This window comes from Chlorocebus sabaeus, chromosome 20, assembly GCF_047675955.1.
Source record: "Chlorocebus sabaeus isolate Y175 chromosome 20, mChlSab1.0.hap1, whole genome shotgun sequence".
Taxonomy (NCBI): Eukaryota; Metazoa; Chordata; class Mammalia; order Primates; family Cercopithecidae; genus Chlorocebus; species Chlorocebus sabaeus.
In genome coordinates this window covers 90,508,679-90,530,922 of record NC_132923.1, presented here as the reverse complement: position 1 = coordinate 90,530,922, position 22,244 = coordinate 90,508,679, and the positions used below count along the sequence as shown (strand labels likewise).

Below are 22,244 nucleotides of genomic sequence, written 5' to 3'. Positions count from 1 at the left end.
GGAGTCCCCTGCAGGGATGTTCCACAGGGCAGGCTTAAGCCGCCTAAGGAGCTGCCTCGACCATCCACCATTCACCTCGCCCCCTGGTTAGGGAACACAGAAATGTAGCAGGACGAGCTGCAGACAAAACTCCTCAGACACCGAGTTAAAGAAGGAAGGGGTTTATTCGGCCAGGGGCATCGGCAAGACTTCACTCTCAAGAGCCGAGCCCCCCGAGTGAGCAATTCCTCTCCCTTTTAAGGGCTCACAACTCTAAGGGGGTGCATGTGAGAGTGTTGTGATTGATGGAGCAAGCAGGGAGTACTTGACTGGGGGCTGCATGCACCGGTAATTAGATTGGAACAAAACAAGATAGGGTTTTTCATAGTGCATTTCTATACAATGACTATAATCTATAGATAACATAACCGATTAGGTCAGGGTTAGATCTCTAACTACCAGGCCCAGGGTGCGGCACCTGGCTGCCTGCCTGTGGCTTTCATTTCTGCCTTTTAGTTTTTACTTCTTTCTTTGGAGGCAGAAATTGGGCATAAGATGATATGAGGGGTGGTCTCCTCCCTTAGCTGAAACCCATTGGGCTGCACTCCCAGACGGTTAAGACATTCTAAGCCACAGTTTGAGACAGGTCAGCACAAAATACAGCTCATAAAGACCTTGCTGATACAACCGGTTGCAGTAAAAGAGTCCGCCAAAACCCACCAAAACCAAAATGGCTACAAGAGTAACCTCTGGTCATCCTCATGGCTGCACTCCCACCAGCGCCACAACAGTTTATATGGCAAGGTTAGGAAGTTACCCTATGTGGTCTAAAAAGAGGAGGCAGTCAGGCATGGTGGCTCACACCTGTAATCCCAGCACTTTGGTGAGGCCCAGGCGGGTAGATCACGAGGTCAGGAGATCGAGACCCTCCTGGCTAACAGGCTGAAACCCTGTCTCTACCAAAAATACAAAAAATTAGCTGGGCGAGGTGGCGGGCGCCTGTAGTCCCAGCTACTGGGCGGCTAAGGTAGGAGAATGGCGTGAACCAGGGAGGCGGAGCTTGCAGTGAGCCGAGATCACATCAAGCCACTGCACTCCAGCCTAGGCATCAGAGCGAGACTTCCTCTTAAAAAGAGGAAGTGTGAATAACCCCTTGTTTAGGGTACCATCAAGAAATAACCATAAAAATGGGGCAACCAGCAGCCCTTTGGGGCTGCTCTATCTATGGAACATCTATTCTTTTATTCTTTTACTTTAATAAACTTGCTCTCACTTTGCATTGCGTACTCGCCCTACATTCTTTCTTGTGAGAGATCCAAGAACCCTCTCTCTGGTAACAATGTCTGTAATCCCAGCCAATCTCCCTGCCTTTTGATCTCCCTCTCTCACTCCTACCCACCCTGATAATTGGCTGTTGAATGATCATTTAAAAACAGTTTCTGATCATGTCCCTCCTCTCCACTGGATTCAGTGATGTCAAATGTTGTGGGGCCTAACGCTTCCAGAATTTGAGAAGGCATAGTTTAAAAAAAAAAAAAAAAAAAAAAAAAAAAAAAAAAAAAAACTTGGCCGGGCACTGTGGCTTACGCCTGTAATCCCAGCACTTTGGGAGGCCAAGGCAGGTGGATCACTTGAGGTCAGGAGTTTGGGACCAGCCTGGCCAACATGGTGAAACCCCGTCTCTACTAAAAATACAAAAATTAGCGGGTGTGGTGGTGCACACCTGTAATCCCAGCTCCTTGGGAGGCTGAAGCAGGAGAATCGCTTGAACCCAGGAGGCAAGGGTTGCAGAGAGCTGTGATCCTGCCACTGCACTCCAGCCCGGGCGACAGAGGGAGACTCCGTCTCAAGAAAAAAATTATAATAATACAAATTAGGTATAGTTCCTTGAAAGGGGGCGTGCAAATGATAGGTCCTGAAACTTAAGCTTCATTCGTTTCACTGCAAATCTTCTGCCTACAAGTCTGGTCTCATTTTCCTCTACCTAAGGATCTTCCTCCATGCAATTTCGGCCTAGGAGGCCCTTCCCTTCCCTTTTCGCCTAGCTAACTCTGTCGGTACTCAACCACCAGCTCCTAATCCTCCCTGATCCCCTAAGTGGGCTAGGGGCTTCTTTGGAGACCCTCGCACTGCTCCAAGCATCCAGGAAGAGTCATCATTCTGGGTGCCAGGTTGCTCTTTTTCCAGCAGCCTTCAGGGGATCCCTGGCGGGGCGGAGTCTGTAGAGGCGCGCGGAGTCCTGGGAGAACGTCGGAAGTATTTCCTTCCCCTTTTTTCGCTAGTGTCCCGCCGGGTGGCGCTCACCACCTCCCCGGAACACGCGAGTCTTCCGCTGCGGTTCCGGTCGGAATTACCCAGTGGCGCACGCCGACATGGCTGCGCTGACACTGAGGGGTGTCCGGGAGCTGCTGAAGCGTGTGGACTTCGCGACGGTCCCGCGGAGACATCGACATAAGAAAAAATGGGTAAGGTCCGGCTGGGGGCGCAGGAGGGAAAAGTGAGGGTGGAAAGTTCTCCAGTCCTTCCATTTCCCGGCCCTCTAGAACGCCTACGCGTCTTTCCCAAGTACTTATCTGAGCATCCGGAGGCACCTCCCTCTCACGTCTGTTCCGTCACCGCCCCTATCCTCACTCTTTCTGTCCCGAGCATTTGTTTCTTCCACTTGTTACGTCTGCAGTCTCCTGACTCCGCCCCTCTAAGTTGCGTCATCACCTTCGCCTTCATTCTTTTAGTGATGTCACGGTCTCTTGTTCTTCAGCTGTGTCCACATACCTTTCTGTCCCCCACTACCCCTTTTACTTCCCTCCCTCCCCTCCCCTTTTCCCTTGCCCATTCTTCCCCCACATGACTTCTCCTCCTTTCCTCATTGATTTTCCAGCCCGGTCGCCCTCACCCCTCGGAAAATACCATAGCGACTTTCCCTGCACTCCTGGGTCTCCGCCGCCTTGCAGGAAAGGATTCAGCCCCTTCCTCAACCTCGAACTGCCTCTGGCGACCGGGAAAGGTTACAGCGACCACCCTGCCCGTACTGCCGGCCCAAACCCTGGCAAAAGGTGCAACGAATCCTCTCATCCTCTGGAATCTCCCTGCTTCTCCAGAGACCCTTTTTCTTGCCTCCCTGGAAGCCCTGGAATTTCTTCTATGACTGGCACGCCCCCCTACCCACCCCAGCCGATTCCCTCGCGGCCTCCACCATCTCTTCCACCCGCACAACCTTCCTCGCAGTCAGGGAGATGTTCTTTTGAGTCCTCTTCCCCACTCCTGGAAAAGACCTACTGCCGCGAGCCCTGCCACTCGGGTTCCCCACTCTCCAGCACTTATTTTGAGCAGTTCAGCATTCCGGGGTCACCCCCTCTCTGTCAGCGGACCCCTTACTGCAGCTGGATGAATCCCTCGAGAATGCGGCGTGCCTGTCTTCAAGGCGCGTACTTTGACCAGCGCACTAATCTCTGTTACTCCAGCAGATGCCCTTCAGCCTTTGGAACCAGCCCGGCAACCTCCTTTCCCCTTGCTCGTCAGTCCCCGGGAACGAGCCCAGTGACCTCCCCTCAGCTCACTCATGTACCCTTGGAAACTGGACCCATGATTTCACCTCCTCCTACACATAGGACCCCGGAAACTTGCGTCACGATTTCACCTCCTCTTGCTCGCCGGCCAGTGGAAACTAGTCCTATGGACTCCTCAACCCTTTCTCACAGAGTTTTGGAAACTGGGCTGATGATCTCTCTGCCCTCTCACTGGTCCTCAGGGAGAAGTTATAATGACCCCCTTCTCTCCCCAGCATCTTCCCCACCTACTGGCAGCTTTTACCGTGGCAGCCTTAGGCCTCTAGACTCTTGTGAACCCAAACCACAGCTTGACCTGCCCCTTGAGAAAAATTGTTGTGGCTCCCCACTCTCTTCTCAGGCAGGTAGGCCTGGCTTTCCCAGGTCACCTCAGGAGGGCTCTTATCATTACTCCCATCTTTCTTCAGAGGCCTACATGCCTACCCCTGGGAGTCCTTGCTATGCCATCCACCTGCACCCCAGGAGTACTGATTCTCCTTGGTCACCCCAGTCCCAGGCTCCCAGGAAGGCTTGCTTTGAGTCCTTTCTCTCCTGGGAGCCAAGTGGGAACTCTTACCTCATCCTAACTCCGGGCACCACAACTGGTCCCCCTTGTTCCCAGGAACCATCTCGTCCCCATGGTCCTCATTCTGTCCTTTCCTTCCCTTCACCCCTGGGCAACCAGTTTATATCTCCACCCCCGTCACTTCCCCGCAGAAGCTATAATGAACCCCCTCTTCCCACCCCAGTTTCCCCCCAACCGGAGTCCCCTAAATCCCCAGAGTTAAGACAGTCACATACTCCCCACAAATGTCTCTCCCTAGTCAACACTCCCCAGCACACCCCTTCTAGCCAGCCCAAGCCCACTAAGGCCTGCACCTCTCCCCCACTTCCCTCCTGCCTCTCTGGTCCTTCTTGTATGGAGCCATACATCACAACTCCTTCAAATTCCAGCCCCAAAGAACTTCCCCCAGGGACTGCCTTACCGACTGTGGTCCGTAGAACCCTCAAAACGGTTATCCCCACTTCTCTTCCCCTCTGCCTGCCTTGTGATCCTGTCTCGCCCAATAGTTATGCTCAGAGCAGCCCCCATGGGCCCTCCATAGGGCCCCCCTGCAATACCCATATATACTCTGTGGTTCCCTCCACCCCCCATCCCTGCCCACTGTCTGGCTCCCTCAATCATTCGAAAGGCCCCCCTCCCATTGTGCCTCGGTGTGACACCTATAGCACTCCTAGGGGCCCACCCCAACCTCGTCGTCAGCCTGTGATGCCTCCTTGTTCTACCCACATCTATTCTTTTATCCCTTTGAGAACACCCTTTGATCCTCGAAGTTTACCCATTGTCCCCCGAGTCCGGGCCTACCCTGATACTGTCCCCTGTGGCCTCCATATCTACCCTGTGGCCTCTCAAGGCCCTTGCAAAGAGCCCCTGCAGATTCCCTACAGCTGCCCTTTGCCTTCATCCAGGGATTCCAGCTGTAACACCAATCCCAGCTGTAGTTCGACTATTATTAGGGAATGCCAGAGTAGTGACAGTGAGAGCAGGAGTTCCCACCAAAGCCAAAGCCGGAGCCAAAGCAAGTCCTCGTGATGACAGAAGTCAGAGCCGGAGCAAGAGCCATCATTTGAGCAGAAGTCCAAGCCAGAAAAGGAGTCCCTATCTTAGCAGAAGCTGGGGCCGGAGCAGTAGTCCTCAACAAAACACAAGTCACGGCCAGAGTGAGAGTCCCCAGCTTAGCATAAATGAGCGCCAGGGTGAGAGTCCTCAAATTAGCAGAGGTCAGGGCAAGAGCAAGAGTCTATGATGGCAAAAGTTGGAACTGGAGCAAGAGTCCCCAACATGGCAAAGGTCAAGGCTAGAGCAAGAGTCCCAGCAGGGGCAAAAGTCACAGTCAGAGTGAGAGTCCTCACCATAACAAGAAATGAAGGCCAGAGCAAAAGTTCTGACCAGACCAAAAATCTAGGCCAGAGCAAGGCATAGATAGTAACAAGATTGCCAGCTATAACAAGCATCCCAGCTGCAGCAACTAGGACCAACTTGTGGACTCCTCATCTGAAGTCTTCATTTCTCTTTTACTCTGCCTCCTCGCTCTTGTCCTCTTGTCCCCTGTTACCCCCATAGCAGTCATCCTACAAGTCCCTGTTTTGGTTCACACCTCAGGATTCTGTGTGCCCTCCTTATCCTACCTTTCTGGGGTCTGGGAACTCTCCCAACATGACCCTCAACCCTCTGATTCTAAGCATTATGGTGCTGGTCACTGCATGACGCTAGGTAAGTTACCCGCATCTCTTCATCACATTGAAACGTTATTAATTTTTTTTTGTATCTTACTGAGCTATCAGTTGTAGTGCTCACATAAGCTAGAAGACATGAAAGTGCTTTCTAATAGGACTGTTCAGAAGAAAAGGGCCTTTTGCTTTTAAGTTCAAAGCTTCCCAGAGCCTCCATAGTTTCTCCTAATCTTCTGCAGGCTTTCCTCAAGAGTCCTCTCCTGAGCTCCCATTCTTCTAAGTTCCTCTTACTCCAAGGTCCCCCTCCTTGATGACCCCTGCACAGTACCATGAGAGTTACATCTTTATTGGACAACCCTGGGATGGGAAGGCCCACCCTCTACTACTGTTCCCTCTCACACTTCTCTGGCAGGAAGGCAGGATGCAAAAGCAGGAGTGGGCACTAGCTGGATCCAAGTTGCCCCTAGACTCTGAGATGGGGTCAGGTAGTAGGGGGTAGAGGCAAGACTGGGAAAACCAATAAGCCTGTCCTCTCTCTTTTAGGCTGCCACAGAGCCCAAATTCCCTGCCGTTCGACTGGCTTTGCAGTATTTTGACATGACTTACAGTGTGCAGTTTGGAGATCTTTGGCCATCAATCCGTGTCAGCCTCCTCTCAGAGCAGAAGTATGGTGCACTGGTCAATAACTTTGCTGCCTGGGATCATGTAAGTGCTAAGCTGGAGCAGCTGAGCGCCAAGGACTTTGTGAATGAAGCCATCTCCCACTGGGAACTGCAGTCTGAGGGTGGCCGATCTGCAGCCCCATCCCCTGCCTCCTGGGCCTGCAGTCCGAACCTTCGATGCTTCACTTTTGCCAGAGGGGATGTCAGTCGCTTCCCTCCTGCCAGGTAGGATCTGGAGCCGTGACAAGCAGTCCTGAGTGCCTGCTGGAAGTAGATATGATGAGACTCAGCGTCTACTCTCTGTAATAAGGACCATAATATTGCTAATATTTATGGCATGTTTATACAGACTAGGCATTTTTTGAGGTGCTATGTATATGTTATCTCTTTTTGTTCTGTCAACAGCCTTATGAAGTAGTTATTATTGCTCCTCTTTTACATTTGGGGAAACTGAGGTACACAGAAGTTAAGATTCTTACTTGCTTTAGGTCCCTCAGATGGTAAGTGATGTGGCTAATATTTAGACCCAGAACCTGCACTTTGAACCCACTCTGCTCTGTGTCTCTGGTAGAAAACAGCCACCTTTTACATGAGCACTCACTGGGCTCTCTCAAGTTGAAATGTGTGTTATTCACAGCAGTCTTCTCATTTTGCCCTCACGGCCACCCATCAAAGTGAATACGAAAAGTAACTTCATGGTAGCAAAGAGGTAGTGGGACTTTCCTAGGAAATAGGGCTGGCATAGGGGCACAAACTTGGTATTAGACTGGGAAAAAGAAAGAACTTCCAGTTTCTTGATTCAGTCCTCATGTATATGAAGTTGCATGAGAAAAGACTGTGGAATCAAATGCTGAATTCTGCTTTAACAATTAAGGAGAGCTCAATGTTAGTTGTAGGGTATGGGAATCGATACCCTACAACTTTTTGAAAGACTTTATCGGACTTTCAAAAAGACTGATTTATTTTTTTAAAAGAATAAATTTTGAAAGACTGATTTATTTATTTAAAAATATTGACTGGGCGCGGTGGCTCATGCCTCTAATCCTAGCACTTTGGGAGGATGAGGCGGGCGGATTGCCTGAGCTCAGGAGTTTGAGACCAGCCTGGGCAACACGGTGAAACCCTGTCTCTACTAAAATACAAAAAAATTAGCTGGGTGGCTGGGCATGGTGGCTCATGCCTGTAATCCCAGAACTTTGGGAGGCCGAGGCAGGCGGATCACAAGGTCAGGAGATCAAAACCATCCTGGCTAACATGGTGAAACCCCATCTCTACTAAAAATACAAAAAATTAGCCGGGCGTGGCAGCATGCGCCTGTAGTCCCAGCTACTCGGGAGGCTGAGGCAGGAGAATGGCGTGAACCCGGGAGGTGGAGCTTGCAGTGAGCTGAGATCATGCCACTGCACTCCAGCCTGGGTGACAGGGCGAGATTCTGTCTCAAAAAAAAAAAAAAAAAATTAGCTGGGTGTGGTGGTGTGCACCTGTAGTCCCAGCTACTTGGGAGGCTGAGGCAGGAGAATTGCTTGAACCCGGGAGGCGGAGATTATAGTGAGCTGAGATCGTACCACTGTACTCCAGCCTGGGCGACAGAGCGAGACTGTATCTCAAAAAAAAAAAAAAAAAAAAAAAAATGGTCTACCAAATACTAGGCATTCAAGTGCCTTGATGCACAAGCCTTCATAGAGCTTCCAGTTTAGTGAGGAAGACAGCTATTTAAAAACAGTAATTGGCCAGGCACAGTGGCTCACACCTGTAATCCCAGCACTTTAGGAGGCCAAATCGGGCAGATCATGTGAGATTAGGAGTTCAAGACCAGCCTGGCCAAAATAGTGAAACCCCGTCTCTACTAAAAAATACAAAAAATTAGCTGGGCATGGTAGTACATGCCTGTAATCCCAACTACTCGGGAGGCTGAGACAGGAGAATCACTTGAATCTGGGAGGCAGAGGTTGCAGTGAGCCAACATTGCTCCACTGCACTCCAGCCTGGGCAACAGAGCGAGACTGCATCTCAAAAAAAATAAAAAAATTAGCCAGGCATGGTGGTGGGCACCTGTAATCCCAGCTACTCGGGAGGCTGAGGCAGGAGAATCACTTGAAACTGGGAGGCAGAGATTGCAGTGTGCCGAGATCGTGCCACTGCACTCCAGCCTGGGCAACAAAAGTGAAACTCTGTCAATAAATAAATAAATAAATAAATAAATAATAATTCTGGCTCCCGTATAGATGAATGAATAAGTGAATAAGTGAGTATGGGTCTGAGAAATGAATTTTTGCTGATTGGAGCTCAGGCCCCAGAGGGCATGGACTTGGTGGCCTTGACTCCCAGTGGGTGTCCTGACCTGGAATTTAACAATAAAGTGGTCTCCTCTTTTCCAGACCTGGCAGCCTGGGTGTCATGGACTACTACCTGATGGATGCTGCCTCCTTGCTGCCTGTCCTGGCCCTTGGCCTGCAGCCTGGGGACATCGTGCTTGACCTGTGTGCAGCTCCTGGGGGAAAGACACTAGCGTTGCTTCAGACTGGCTGTTGCCGTAAGTCGGGGTGCTGGTGTGTTGGGCAGAGAGAGCTCCCCACCTCATCTAGTCCCAGGTACATTGAATATAGCAGGTTCGGTCGGGTGCAGTGGCTCATGTCTGTAATCCCAGCACTTTGGGAGGGCGAGGCAGGCAGATCACCTGATGGCAGGAGTTCCAGACCAGCCTGGTCAACATGGTGAAACCCTGTCTCTACTGAAAATATATAAATTAGCCAGGTGTGATGGTGCACGCCTGTAATACCAACTACTCAGGAAGCTGAGGCAGGAGAATTGCTTGAACCTGGGAGGTGGAGGTTACAATGAGCCGAGATTGTGCCACTGCACTCCAACCTTGGTGACAGAGTGAAACCCTGTCTCACACACACACGAAAAGAATATGGTAGGTTCTCTAGTCCCAAAGTCAGAGTGGAGGGTAGTACTTACTTGCTAAGCTTGTATATTTTTTCATTAGTTCCTCTCTTTCTCTGTCAATTGGTCAAGAAAGATTGCTGAACAAGTTCTCTGAAGTCAGATTAAAGTAGGGCTCTGATCAGTTGATCACATGACACACACTCCTCTTCATCTGTTTACTTTTCCTCTAAGATTAAGCCCATTTCTTTAGCCTACTAGCTAAAATGATAAGATCTACCTGCAGTCACCATTTATATGTTTTATATGTCACTCTTCCAGGCTTTATGTGTTTTAACCTTACTCTGCTACTCTCTGTTGCCTTTGCTCTTGTTAAATTTTCTCCCTGGAATTCCCTCACCCTTGGCTGTCCAAATTCTTTTGACTTTCTTTTTTTTTTGAAACAGAGTCTCACTCTGTCGCCCAGGCTGGCGCGACCTTGGCTCACTGCAAGCTCTGCCTCCCGGGTTCACACCATTCTCCTGCCTCAGCCTTCTGAGTAGCTAGGACTACAGGCACCCACCACCATGCCTGGCTAATTTGTTTTTGTACTTTAGTAGAGACAGGGTTTCACCGTGTTAGCCAGGATGGTTTCGACCTCCTGACCTTGTGATCCGCCCGCCTCGGCCTCCCAAAATGCTGGGATTACAGGTGTGAGCCACCATGCCCAGCCATCCTTTTGACTTTCAAGCCTCAGCTCAAGTGTGCCACTTCTTGGACGTCTTTCCTTATGACTTCTGCTGGCCGGTTCAGAAATGATGCCTGTCTCCTGTGCTCCCACAGCATGGGTATCGCCCTTGCAACATTAGCCTTGCCTTAGGGCTTTACTAGTTATATCTTCTCCCTCTTAAAGATGATGGATTCTGGCCGGGCACGGTGACTCACGCATATAATTCCAGCACTTTGGAAGGCTGAGGCGGGTGGATCACCTGAGATCAGGAGTTCAAGACCAGCCTGGCTAACATGGTAAAACCCCGTTTCTATTTAAAATACAAAAAATTAGCCGGGCCTGGTAGCAGGCTAATCCCAGCTACTGGAGAGGCTAAGGCAGGAGAATCGCTTGAACCTGGGAGACGGAGATTGCAGTGAGCCGAGATCGCGCCATTGCACTCCAGCTTGGGCAACAAGAACAAAACTCTGTCTCAAAAAAAAAAAAAAAAGGTGGATTCCTTGGGGATAGGCCCACATCTTATTTGTCTCAGTAAAGTAGCCCAGCCAAGGCCTTGTGCACTGTTTTGTTTTGTTTTTTTTTTTTTGAGACGAAGTTTCGCTTTTCTACCCAAGTTGGAGTGCAGTGGAGCTCAGCCAGGCTTCTCTTGCGCTGTGCCCAAGCCTTTCTGTTGGGCCTAGACCCTTGTTTTCCAACTCTTGTCAGCCGGCTTGCACAGTTTGAGTCAGCATCCAGCCTTATGATAGGCATTGGTTGATTCAGACAGGTATCACATTTTCTGGAAGTCCAGAGGGAGGGAAGAAAAGATGGGTCATGGGCTTAATGAATCCAATGCAAGAGAGCCCAGCCGATGTGCTGGACAATTCTGATCTGACTGAATGCTGTGGGAATCCATTAGAAGGGAGATGAGTAAGGGTAGGATTACTTGGAGGAGGAGGAACTTGAACTAGGAGGAGGAAGAAGGGCAAAGAAGAAGTTATTGAGAGTTGTTCTTCTAAGGTGTGCTTAACTATCAGCACCTCACCTTCATCCCAGCTCCTTATCCAAATGACGACTCTTGATTCGAGGAAGACAGGATCACAGAATTTGTATAAGAAGGGAAGTTAGGGTTTACTTAGTCTAGCCCTCATATTTTATGGAGGGAGAAATTGAGTTCTGTGGAGATTAAATAAATAATACAAGAATTAGAGGTAGAGCCAGAACTGGAACCCATCTTTCTTTTTCTCAGTTCATATCCTTCTGCAAATTCCTCTAGAGCAGAGAATACAATTTTTACTTCTTTGAGTGCCCTCAAAAATGGAGACATTGGCCGGGGGCAGTGACTCACGCCTGTAATCCCAGCACAAGCTAGGAGGCCGAGGCAGGTGGAATACTTGAGTCCAGGAGTTCGAGATTAGCCTGGGCAACATAGTGAGACCTCGTCTCCATTAAAATTAAAAAAAAGGAGACATTTATTTGTGGTATTACTAAGCTGGTTCATAGTAGTGACCACTCCCATTAGATAAGGTGGACACTCGCATCTTGCATTCTTGCACCCTCCCTTGTTGCTCTTTGACTCAGAGGCTAGGTATCAACTGTCATTTATCATCAAACTTGCAATATTTTTCTCATAGTAGCACTAAGCAAAGTGAGATATTTCTTGAACTCATGTCTATCAATAAAGAGAAAATGAAAGATAGACGGTAAATCAGAATTAGGTTTGGATGCATTTGATAGAAAACCTAACTAATTAGCTTAAAGAGGAAACATTAATTTATCTCTTACATAAGAGAAGCTGAGATATAGGCACTCCAGGTATGGAGGCTCCACAATCATCAGGGACTTAAGCTCCCTTTTTCCTTTTGCAATGTATTTTGTTGCTAGTGTTAGCCTTAGCCTCCCTCCCTTTAAGAGGGAGAAGATATACAACTAATAAAGCTCTAAGGCAAGGCCTCATGGTCCAAAATGACTGCTGGAAGTCCAGCCATCACATCCATATTTGAGTCAAGAGGAAAGGATTGGGCAAAAGAGACTCATTTCATCTCCCAATTATGTTAGCTTTTTAAAAATATCTTCCCAGAATTCCTATCCAATACTTCTGCCTACAACTATGACCAAAAGTTAGTCATATAGTCATATTTAGTTGTGAAAGAAAGGCTTGGCCGGGTCTGGTGGCTCACACCTGTAATCCAAGCACTGTGGGAGGCCGAGGCAGGCAGATCACCTGAGGTCGGGAGTTCAAGACCAACCTGACCAACATGGAGAAACCCTGTCTCTACTAAAAATACAAAATTGGCTGGCATGGTGGCATATGCCTGTAATCCCAGCTACTCGGGAGGCTGAGGCAGGAGAATCGCTTGAACCCAGGAGGTGGAGGTTACTGTAAACCGAGATCACGCCATTGCACTCTAGCCTGGGCAACAAGAGCGAAACTAAAGAAACGTTGAGAACTGTAGTCTTCTGGGGCAATTTTCCCCTTCCAAAAAATTGAGGTTCTATTCCTAAGGGGGAAGAGGAGAATAATTTTGGGTAAATCCACTGTAGTATATACCAAAGATGAAGAGAGCCATAGGTTTCCAGAATAGTGGGAGAGCATATTTTTTTAGAAATAAATATTCTTTGCTGGGCATGGTGGCCCATACCCATTATCCTAGCACTTTCGGAGGCTGAGGTGGGAGAATTGCTTGAGGCCAGAAATTCAAGACCCACCTGGGCAACATAATGAGACCCAGTCTCTTTTTTTTTTTTTTTTTTTTAAAAAACAGAGTCTCGCTCTGTCGCCCAGGCTGGAGTGCAGTGGTGCAATCTTGGCTCACTGCAAGCTCTGCCTCTTGGGTTCACGCCATTCTCCTGCCTCAGCCACCCGAGTAGCTGGGACTACAGGCACCCACCACCATGCCCAGCGAATTTTTTGTATTTTTAATAGAGATGGGGTTTCACTATGTTAGCCATGATGGTCTCGATCTCCGTACCTTGTGATCTGCCTGCCTTGGCCTCCCAAAGTGCTGGGATTACAGGCATGAGCCACCGCTCCTGGCCTTTCAGTCTCTTTTTAAAAAATTATTTAAATACATTTTTATTTTTGTAGAAATGAGGTATTGCTATGTTGCCCAGGCTGGCCTCGAACTCCTGGGCTGAAGCAATTCACCTACCTTGGCCTCCTCCCAAAGTGCTGGGATGAGAGGCGTGAGCCACTGTGCCCAGACTCAGAGACCCTGTCTTTAAAAAAAAAAAAAAAAAGAATGTGGCTGGGTGCAATGGCTCACACCCGTAATCCTAGCACTTTGGGAGGCCAAGGCAGGTGGGATCACCTGAGGTAAGGAGTTCAAGACCAGTCTGGCCAACATGATGAAACCCTATCTCTACTAAAAATGCAAAAATTAGCCAGGTGAAGTGGCGCACACCCATGGTCCCAGCTACTCGGGAGGCTGAGGCATGATAATCGCTTGAACCCAGGAGGTGGAGGTTGCAGTTAGCCGAGAGTGTGCCACTGAAATCCAGCCTGGGTAACAGAATGAGACTGTCTCAAAAAAAAAAAAAGAAAAAGGAAAGAGAGAGAGAGAAAGAAAAGAAAAGGAAATAAAGGAAAGGAAAGAAAAGAAGGAAAGGAAAGGGAGGAAAGGGGAGGGGGAAAAGGGGAGGAGAAAGGAAAGGAAAAGGGGAAAGGAGAGGAGAAAGAGGAAAGGAATGGGAATAGGAAAGGAAAAGGAAAGAGAGGGGGAGAAAGGGGAGAGGGGACAGGAAAGGAGAAAGGAAAGGAGTCTTACTTGGTCTGCTTTATTCATTGACTTAAATAACTTTCTGGCCCATGTAGGTGTTTGCCATTGCAACCCCACTCCAGAATGACTGATGCTGTGCCATGCACATAATAAATGTTCCTGATGCTGGGGTTTGTGTTGGCTGGGACTGCCTGAGAATTGTTCTGACTCCATTAGTGCCATTGCTGGTGGAATGTTTCACTGGGCCATGGCCTCTGAAGTATCTTTATTTCCACAGGCAATCTTGCTGCCAATGATCTCTCCACTTCCCGAATAGCCAGACTACAGAAGATCCTTCACAGCTATGTGCCTCAAGAGATCAGGGATGGAAATCGAGTTCGAGTTACCTCATGGGATGGCAGGAAATGGGGAGAACTGGAGGGGGACACCTATGACCGGGTGAGTGATTCTTGATTTAGGACATGCATCCGGCTTAATGTGGGCTCCCCATCCTGGCTCCAGGGCCTGAGGGGTTAGGATCCAGCCCCTATGTTTGAGTATGTAGAGCTGTTTCTGGACCAGCCAGTTCTACATCGGTGATTTGACCAAAAGAAGAATCAGCTTAGATGACTTGTTATTGTCTCCATTAAAGACAGTTGGCAGCAAAGCAGTGAGTTGAGATCTGGCCACTGCACTCCAGCCTGGGCGACAGAGCCAGACTCCGTCTCAAAAAAAAAAAAAAAAAAAAAAAAAAGAGAATTTGAACCTATTTGAGTGGGGAAAAAAGTTATTAGGCTTACTTTATTTCTCAAGTCACTTGGTTGCTCAGAAAGCCTCACGAAGATAAGTATGAATAAACTCATTTATTTATTTTTGAATGTTAGTACAGCACATGGTACAAAATTCAGAAGGCACAAAAGAGTATCCAGTGAAAAGTGAGTTTCTCTCTTTTGGCCTGTAGCCCCCTACTTCCCCACCCTATAGATAACGATTGTTTCTTTTTTTTTTTTTTTTTTTTGAGGAGTTTCACTTTTGTTGCCCAGGCTGGAGTGCAATGGTGCGATCTCTGCTCACTGCAACCACTGCCTCCCGGGTTCAAGCAATTCTCTGCCTCAGCCTCCTGAGTAGCTGGGATTACAAGCACCCACCACCATGCCCGGCTAATTTTTGTATTTTTTTTTAGTAGAGACGGGGCTTCACCATCTTGGCCAGGCTGGTCTTGAACTCCAGACCTCGTGATCCACCCGCCTCGGCCTCCCAAAGTATTGGGATTACAGGCGTGAGCCACTGCGCCTGGCCGGTAGTATATTATATTGTACTCACTCTTCTGAACTTTGTATTTTTTTCATTTAATAATGTGTCCTGGGGTTAAGTCCTTTTTTAATTTTGTTGACATTTTTGAAGTATAGTTGTTGAATAACAGTTTATATCAATTTAAGATTTTGATAAGGATTGCTAAATCTCTGTGGAAGTTAAACCAGTTTCGCTCCTACTGATAAGGAATGAGTACTGATTTCCCACATCCTGCCAACATTGATGCTATCAAACTTAATTTTTTTGCCAAATGGATAGTATCTAATTTACAATCTCTTATTATGAATCATGTTGAAAGTCTCCATATTTACTTTAAAATTTTTTTTTTGAGTGACAGGTTTTCACTTTGTCACCCAGGCTGGAGTACAGTGGTGTGAACACAGCTCACTGCAGCCTCAACCTCCTGGGCTCAAGGGGTTCTTCTGCCTCTGTTTCCCGAGTAGCTGGGACTAGAGGAGTGTGCCATCATGCCCAGCAAATGATTTTTTGTAGAGATGGGGTCTCACTATGTTGCCCAGGCTGGTCTTGAACTCCTGAGCTTCAGCAGTCCTCCCACCTCAGCCTCCCAAAGTGCTGGGATTATAGGTGTGAGCCATTGTGCCAGGCCAGTCTTTTCATGTTTTTAAGTTATTTATTTTATTTTAAATGGCATATTCTAAAAATATTTGTTTAGAACACATATTTCTAAAAATATATAAAATATATAGCTGTGGTCTCTGTGTTGTCACCTGATTTACCCAGTCTGTCTAGTTCTCACCATTCTGCCTCTACCACTCTAAGAAACTGAAAGAAAGACCAAGGCTTATGGAATCTTGGATAGGCTTGAGACTTGCTTTCTGCCTGTGTAGGAATCCCCTACTCATTTTTTTCTTTTTCTTTGAGACAGTTTTGCTCTTGTTGCCCAGGCTGGAGTGCAGTGGTACAATCTTGGCTCACTGCAACCTCTGCCTCCCTGGTTCAAGCCTCAGTTCAAAGTTCAGTTCTCCTGCCTTAGCCTCCCAAGCAGCTGGGATTACAGGTGTGTGCCGCCACGCCTGGCTAATTTTGTTTTTTTTTTTAATAGAGACAGGGTTTCACCATGTTGGTCAGACTGGCCTCGAACACCTGACCTCAAGTGATCCACTCGCCTCAGCCTCCCAAAGTGCTGGGATTACAGGTGTGAGCCACTGCGCCTGGCCTATTCATTTTTCTTGATATGAGAGCAGCGGAACATAGTGGAGAGAGCATGACCTCTCCTGTCAGCCTGACCAATTTCTACATTACAGGGGTGCTACTTACTAACCTTAGGCAAACTGTTGATCTTGCTGAACTTCAACCTCTTCGTTTGTGAAACAGGGTAATCCTACCACTTAGGATTATTGTGCAGATTCAGTGAGTATCCAGGGAAAGCACTTAGTATAGTACTTAGTATAGTACCTGGCGGTGAAAATTAGGCAAGCAGGAGCCATCATCATTTTTCAGCCTATGCTTAAACACATCCACTGATGGGTGCACACTGAGATTCTGTTGTTGAACACTTACAATGTTAGAAAGTTCTGCCTCTTACTGCAATCTGTAGATTGCATAGTATATGAGTGAGGGCAAGGATTCTGGAATCAGACTGCTTGGATTAGACCTGGTTCCATTACTTATCAGCCAGAGAAGTTTCAGTGAGTTACTTAACTTTCAGTTAAACTTCAGCTTCTTCATCTGTAAAATGAGGGTAATAGTATAGTGCCTATCCTGTAGGTGAAAATTAAATAAGAATGCATTTGGCACCATGTCTGGAATATAGAAAACATTCACTAGTATTATAATCATCACAATCCTTACCATTATTATAATTATTATTTCCATTCATTGATCCTAGCTACTTATTTTGGAACAATATAGAATGAGTGACCTGCTATTTCACTTGACAGCTTTGATGTTTGAAGATGTCTTTGTTAATTTGTTTGTTGAAAAACTAGTTGTGGCCGGGCACGGTGGCTCACGACTGTAATCCCAGCACTTCGGGAGGCTGAGGCGGGTGGATCACCTGAGGTCAGGAGTTCGAGACCAGCCTGGCCAACATGGTGAAACCCCGTCTCTACTAGAAATACAAAATTAGCCGGGTGTGGTGGCAGGCACCTGTAATCCCAGCTACTCGGGAGGCCGAGGCAGGAGAATTGCTTGAACCCAGGAGGTGGAGATTGCAGTGAGCTGAGATCACACCATTGCACTCCAGCCTGGGGTACAAGAGCGAGACTTTGTCTCAAAAGAAAACAAAAAAAACCCCAAAAAACAAAAAAAAAAACTAGTTGTGTACAATATACTCTGCTGTGGTAGGCAAGTGTTAAGTACTTTTATTTATTTATTTGAGACAAGTTCTTGCTGGGGCTGGAATGCAGTGGCGCAATCATGGCTCACTTCAGTCCTGACTTTCTGGGCTTAAGGGATCCTCCTACCTCAACCTCCCAAGTAGTTGAGACTACAGGCACGTGCACCATGCCTGGCTAATTTTTTAACTTTTTGTAGAGATGAAGTCTCACTATGTTGTCCAAGCTGGTCTCGAATTCCTGAGTTCAAGTGATCCTCCTGCCTCAGCCTCCCAAAGCATTAGGATTACAGGTGTGAGCCACCACGCCCAGCTGCGTTAAGCACTTTAGATGCAAAGAAGAATACTACCTCAGGGCTCTACGTACTCTTGGTAACTCCATCCTTCTCCCAGCTCCACTTGTCCATCAGCTGGAGAAGGGACAGGACCTCAGAGCTCTGCATGTTCATGGAAGACACTAACCCTTCCCCCCAACTCACAACTTTCTTTTTTTTGTGAGCTCTATTTCAAATAATATGATGTTTATTTGAACATGTTTCTATCTTCCCTTATAATACAATATTATACAAATTTATATTAATATAAATAATATTTGTTAGACACTTGCCCAGGGCTGAGATTCAGTGGGAGCACTATCCTGGCAGGACTGGTTATTTATGACTGACATCCATGCCAGTGCCTGATGTGAAGATGCACGTGCCATATCTGATGTGGAGTGATTTGACTACCCTCCCTAAATGTTTCCTAAGTGTAGTGCAACAGTACAACTTCCTTTTCTTTCTTCTGTGACTGAGATCAACATATTTTTTTATTTTTGAGACAGGGTTTCACTCCCATTGCCCAGGCTGGAGTACAATGGCACAATCTCGGCTCACTGCAACCTCTGCTCCCTGGGCTCAAGCAATTCTCCTGCCTCATCTTCCCAAGTAGCTGAGACTACAAGCATGTGCCAGCATGCCCAGCTAATTTTTCTGGTATTTTTTATAGAGACGGGGTTTTGTCATATTGCCCAGGCAGTTCTCGAACTCCCGGGCTAAAGCAATCTGCCCGCCTTGGCCTCTCAAAATGAACATTTTCCACTGTTGACACCACTGAAGCAATATTAGATATATTAGAACCAAGATATTCAGTTATATTGCCATCGATTTATAGTCCCCTTGAAATTACATAGCTCTGCTCTTTCTCTGCATCAGGGGCTCAGGAGTCCAGTGGTCCTAAGTATATCTTGTAGCCATCTTCCTAAGAGTTGTGGCCACGACTCAGGACACTTGAGAAGGAGTAAGGAAGGAGTCTATAGACATATCCTCCTTTTTGGGTCGGGGAAACTCCTACAGCTTTTTTCTTATTTAACATTGCAGCTGTACCTTTGCTCATCCCTTTGTATTTAGGCCATTTCCTTTTAGGTGTATCTCTTATATGCTGCATAGACAGGTTTTGCTTTGTGAGCCAATCTATAAATTTTATTCTTTCATTGCTGACTTAAGCAATTGATGCCATTGATGATTTTGATCTCAGCTCTGTCAAATTATTACTATTTTATTTATTTATTTTTTGAGACAGAGTCTCGCTGTGTTGCCCAAGTTGGAGTTCAGTGGCTTCATCTTGGCTCACTGCAACCTCCACATTCCGGGTTCAAGCAATTCTTGTGCCTCAGCCTCCCAAGTAGCTGGGATTACAGGCACCCGCCACCATGCCCGACTAATTTTTGTATTTATTTATTTATTTTGAGACGGAGTCTCGCTGTGTCGCCCAGGCTGGGGTGCAGTGGCACAATCTTGGCTCACTGCAACCTCCACCTCCCGGGTTCAAGCAATTCTCCTGCCTCAGCCTCCTGAGTAGCTGGGATTACAGGTGCCCACCACCATGCCAGGCTAATTTTTGTATTTTTAGTAGAGACAGGGTTTCGCCATGTTGGCCAGGCTGGTCTTGAATTCCTGACCTCGGGTGATTCGCCCGCCTTGGCCTCCCAAAGTGCTGGGATTGTAGGCGTGAGCCACTGCTCCCGGCCTAATTTTTTTTGAGATGGAGTCTCACTCTGTTGTCAGACTGGAGTGCAGTGGTACGATCTTGGCTCACTGCAACCTCTGCCTCCTGGGTTTAGGCGATTCTCCTGCCTCAGCCACCTGAGTATCTGGGACTACAGGTGCGCGCCACCACGCCCAGCTAATTTTTGTATTTTTAGTAGAGATGGGGTTTCACCATGTTGGCCAGGATGGTCTTGATCTCTTGACCTCATGATCTGCTTGCCTCAGCCTCCCAAAGTGCTGGAATTACAGGTGTGAGCCACTGCGCCTGACCCCTGTCAAATTATTTTACTGTGTTTATTTACCATGTTTCTTTCACTGTGGGGTCTCTGTCCTTGCTGTTTTGTTTTTCTTTTAACTTCTTTTGTTATCTAGGAAGGTTTATATTAATATTTTAATTCTACATTGGATAATTCCTATATCAAAACTATTGTTGACAATCAATTATAGATGGAACTTCATCTACTCTTTCTCCCCATCTCACTCCTACTCTTTCTCCCTTTCTCACTCTTGCAATTGACTAGTCTCATTGAAAAAACAAATTGGGGTCAGTCAGGCATGATGGCTCATGCCTGTAATCCCAGCACCTTAGGAGGCTGAGGCGGGTGGATCACCTGAGGTCAAGATTTTGAGACCAACCTGGCCAACATGGCAAAACTCCGTCTGTACTAAAAAAATATAAAAATTAGCCGAGTGTGGTATCGTGTACCTGTAGTCCCAGCTACTTAGGAGGCTGAGGTGGGAGAATTGCTTGAACCCAGGAGTTGGAGGTTGCAGTGAGCTGAGATCGCGCCATTGCACTCCAGCCTGGGTGACAGAGTGAGACTCCATCCCAAAAACAAACAAACAAATAAACTGGGAATTCAGTTTTACTGGATTCTGTTTCTGCTGACTTGTTCAAGGAGTCTTGTTTCCTTTTAAGTTTTGTGGTTATTTTTGTGTCCTGTCGTAAGCTTCTTTTTTTTTTTCTTGAGGCGAAGTCTTGCTTTGTCGCCAAAGCTAGAGTGCAGTGGTGCGATCTTGGCTTACTGCAACCTCCACCCCCCAGGTTCAAGCAATGCTCCCACCTCAGCCTCCTGAGTAGTAGCTGGGACTACAAGAGTGCTGCCACCACGCCCGGCTAATTTTTTTTTGTTTTTTTTTGAGACGGAGTCTCGCTTGGAGTGCAGTGGTGCAATCTCGGCTCACTGCAACCTCTGCCTCCCAAGTTCAAGCGATTCTCCTGCCGTAGCCTCCCGAGTAGCTGGGATTATAGGCATGTGCCACCATACCTGGCTAATTTTTGTATTTTGAGTAGAGGCGGGGTTTCACCATGTTGGCCAGGCTGGTCTCGAACTCCTGACCTCAGGTGATCCACCCACCTCAGCCTCCCAAAGTGCTGGGATTACAGATGTGCACCACTGTGCCCAGCCTCCTGTCATAATTTTCTAATAACTTTATTTTATTTATTTATTTTTTGAGACAAAGTCTTACTGTATCTCCCAGGCTAAAGTGCAATGGCACAATCTCGGCCTACCACATCCTCAACCTCCTGAGCTCAAGTATTCCTTCCATTTGAGCCACTTGAGTAGCTGGGACTATAGGTGCATGCCACCACACCTGGCTAGTTTTTTGTAGTCGGGACTACAGGTGCATGCCACCGCCACGCCTGGCTAATTAAAAAAATTTTTTTGTACAGGTGGGGTCTCACTCTCACTATGTTGTCCAGACTGTAATAACTTTCCTATTGGAGTATAATACAGAAATGACCAAATCATAAGTGTACTGTTTAGAGAATTATAGTTAGCCTGGGCAACATAGCAAAATGCTGTCTCTACAAAAATACAAAAATACAAAAATTAGGCCAGGCGCAGTGGCTCATGCCTGTAATCCCAGCACTTTGGGAGGCCGAGGCGGGCGGATCATGAGGTCAGGAGATTGAGACCATCCTGGCTAGCACGGTGAAACCCTGTCTCTACTAAAACTACAAAAAATTAACCGGGCATGGTGGTGGGTGCCTGTAGTCCCAGCTGCTCGGGAGGCTGAGGCAGGAGAATGGCGTAAACCCAGGAGGCGGAGCTTGCAATGAGCCGAGATTGCACCACTGCACTCCAGCCTGGGCGACAGAAGACTCCATCTCAAAAAAAAAAAAAAAATTGTGTGTGTGTGTGTGTGTGTGTGTATGTGTATATATATATATAATTAGTCAATTAGTCTGGAGTGGTGGTTTGCATCTGTCGCCCCAGCTACTCAGGAGGCTGAGGTGGGAGGACTGCTTGATCCCAGGGAGTTTGAGGCTGCAGTGACCTATGATCACATCACTGTACTCCAGTCTGGGCAACAGAGCAATATTTGTCTCTAAAAAAAAAAAAATTATAGTTGTTTATGTGTTAATTTTGGGTTTTTGACCAGCCATGAATATTCCCAGATATACTCTTTCCCCAGTCATTATTTCACAATTGTCTACCAAGTTAAAATGAAGAACTTTGTCAGGTACTCTGCAAAGGAGGGATGGGCAGAGGGAATATTTCACAAACTTGGGCCAGGGGCCTAAAACATCTCTGGTCTAAGGAAGAGAAGCCTATAAGGATCTTTAATACTTTACCCTTTAACACTCTGGGTAGGTGCTGGTGGATGTGCCCTGTACCACAGACCGCCACTCCCTTCATGAGGAGGAAAACAACATCTTTAAGCGGTCAAGGAAGAAGGAGCGACAGATATTGCCTGTGCTGCAAATGCAGCTTCTTGCGTGAGTGACAGATTTTTAAACTCAGGACTTTGTGCCAGAGTGCTCTGGGAGTCTGGTCACCTGGGAGACTGGGGGACTAGAAGCTCTTACCAAGACCATAACCCACACAGGAATCTTATGGCTGGAGATCTGCCTAGAGGAGACAAAAATCATGGGATCATCTCTGGAACATGAAAACCCTATCTGAAT

At 47.4% G+C, this 22,244-nt stretch overlaps 2 protein-coding genes across 5 annotated transcripts in view; both read left to right on the top strand.

Moving 5' to 3' along the window:
• The first annotated feature begins 2,275 nt into the window (after positions 1-2,275).
• Positions 2,276-22,244, top strand: part of NSUN4 (NOP2/Sun RNA methyltransferase 4) — a 31,599-nt gene continuing 11,630 nt past the window's right edge. The window contains exons 1-5 of one of the 4 annotated variants that reach the window (XM_037999203.2): positions 2,276-2,444; positions 6,303-6,646; positions 8,800-8,954; positions 13,992-14,152; positions 21,931-22,055. In XM_037999203.2, the coding sequence (XP_037855131.1) occupies positions 2,352-2,444; positions 6,303-6,646; positions 8,800-8,954; positions 13,992-14,152; positions 21,931-22,055 (878 nt within the window). In that variant the 5' untranslated portion in view covers positions 2,276-2,351. Of the gene's footprint in view, positions 2,445-2,937; positions 3,033-5,592; positions 5,800-6,302; positions 6,647-8,799; positions 8,955-13,991; positions 14,153-21,930; positions 22,056-22,244 lie in introns of those variants that run through there. The other 3 variants (XM_007978901.3, XM_073007340.1, XM_007978903.3) reach the window with 3 other exon arrangements.
• Positions 3,040-5,421, top strand: LOC119624446 (sperm head and tail associated protein-like). Its single transcript, XM_037999188.2, is given in 2 exon segments — positions 3,040-5,108; positions 5,110-5,421. Coding segments are annotated over 2 exon segments (2,211 nt in total). The 5' UTR covers positions 3,040-3,120; the 3' UTR covers positions 5,333-5,421.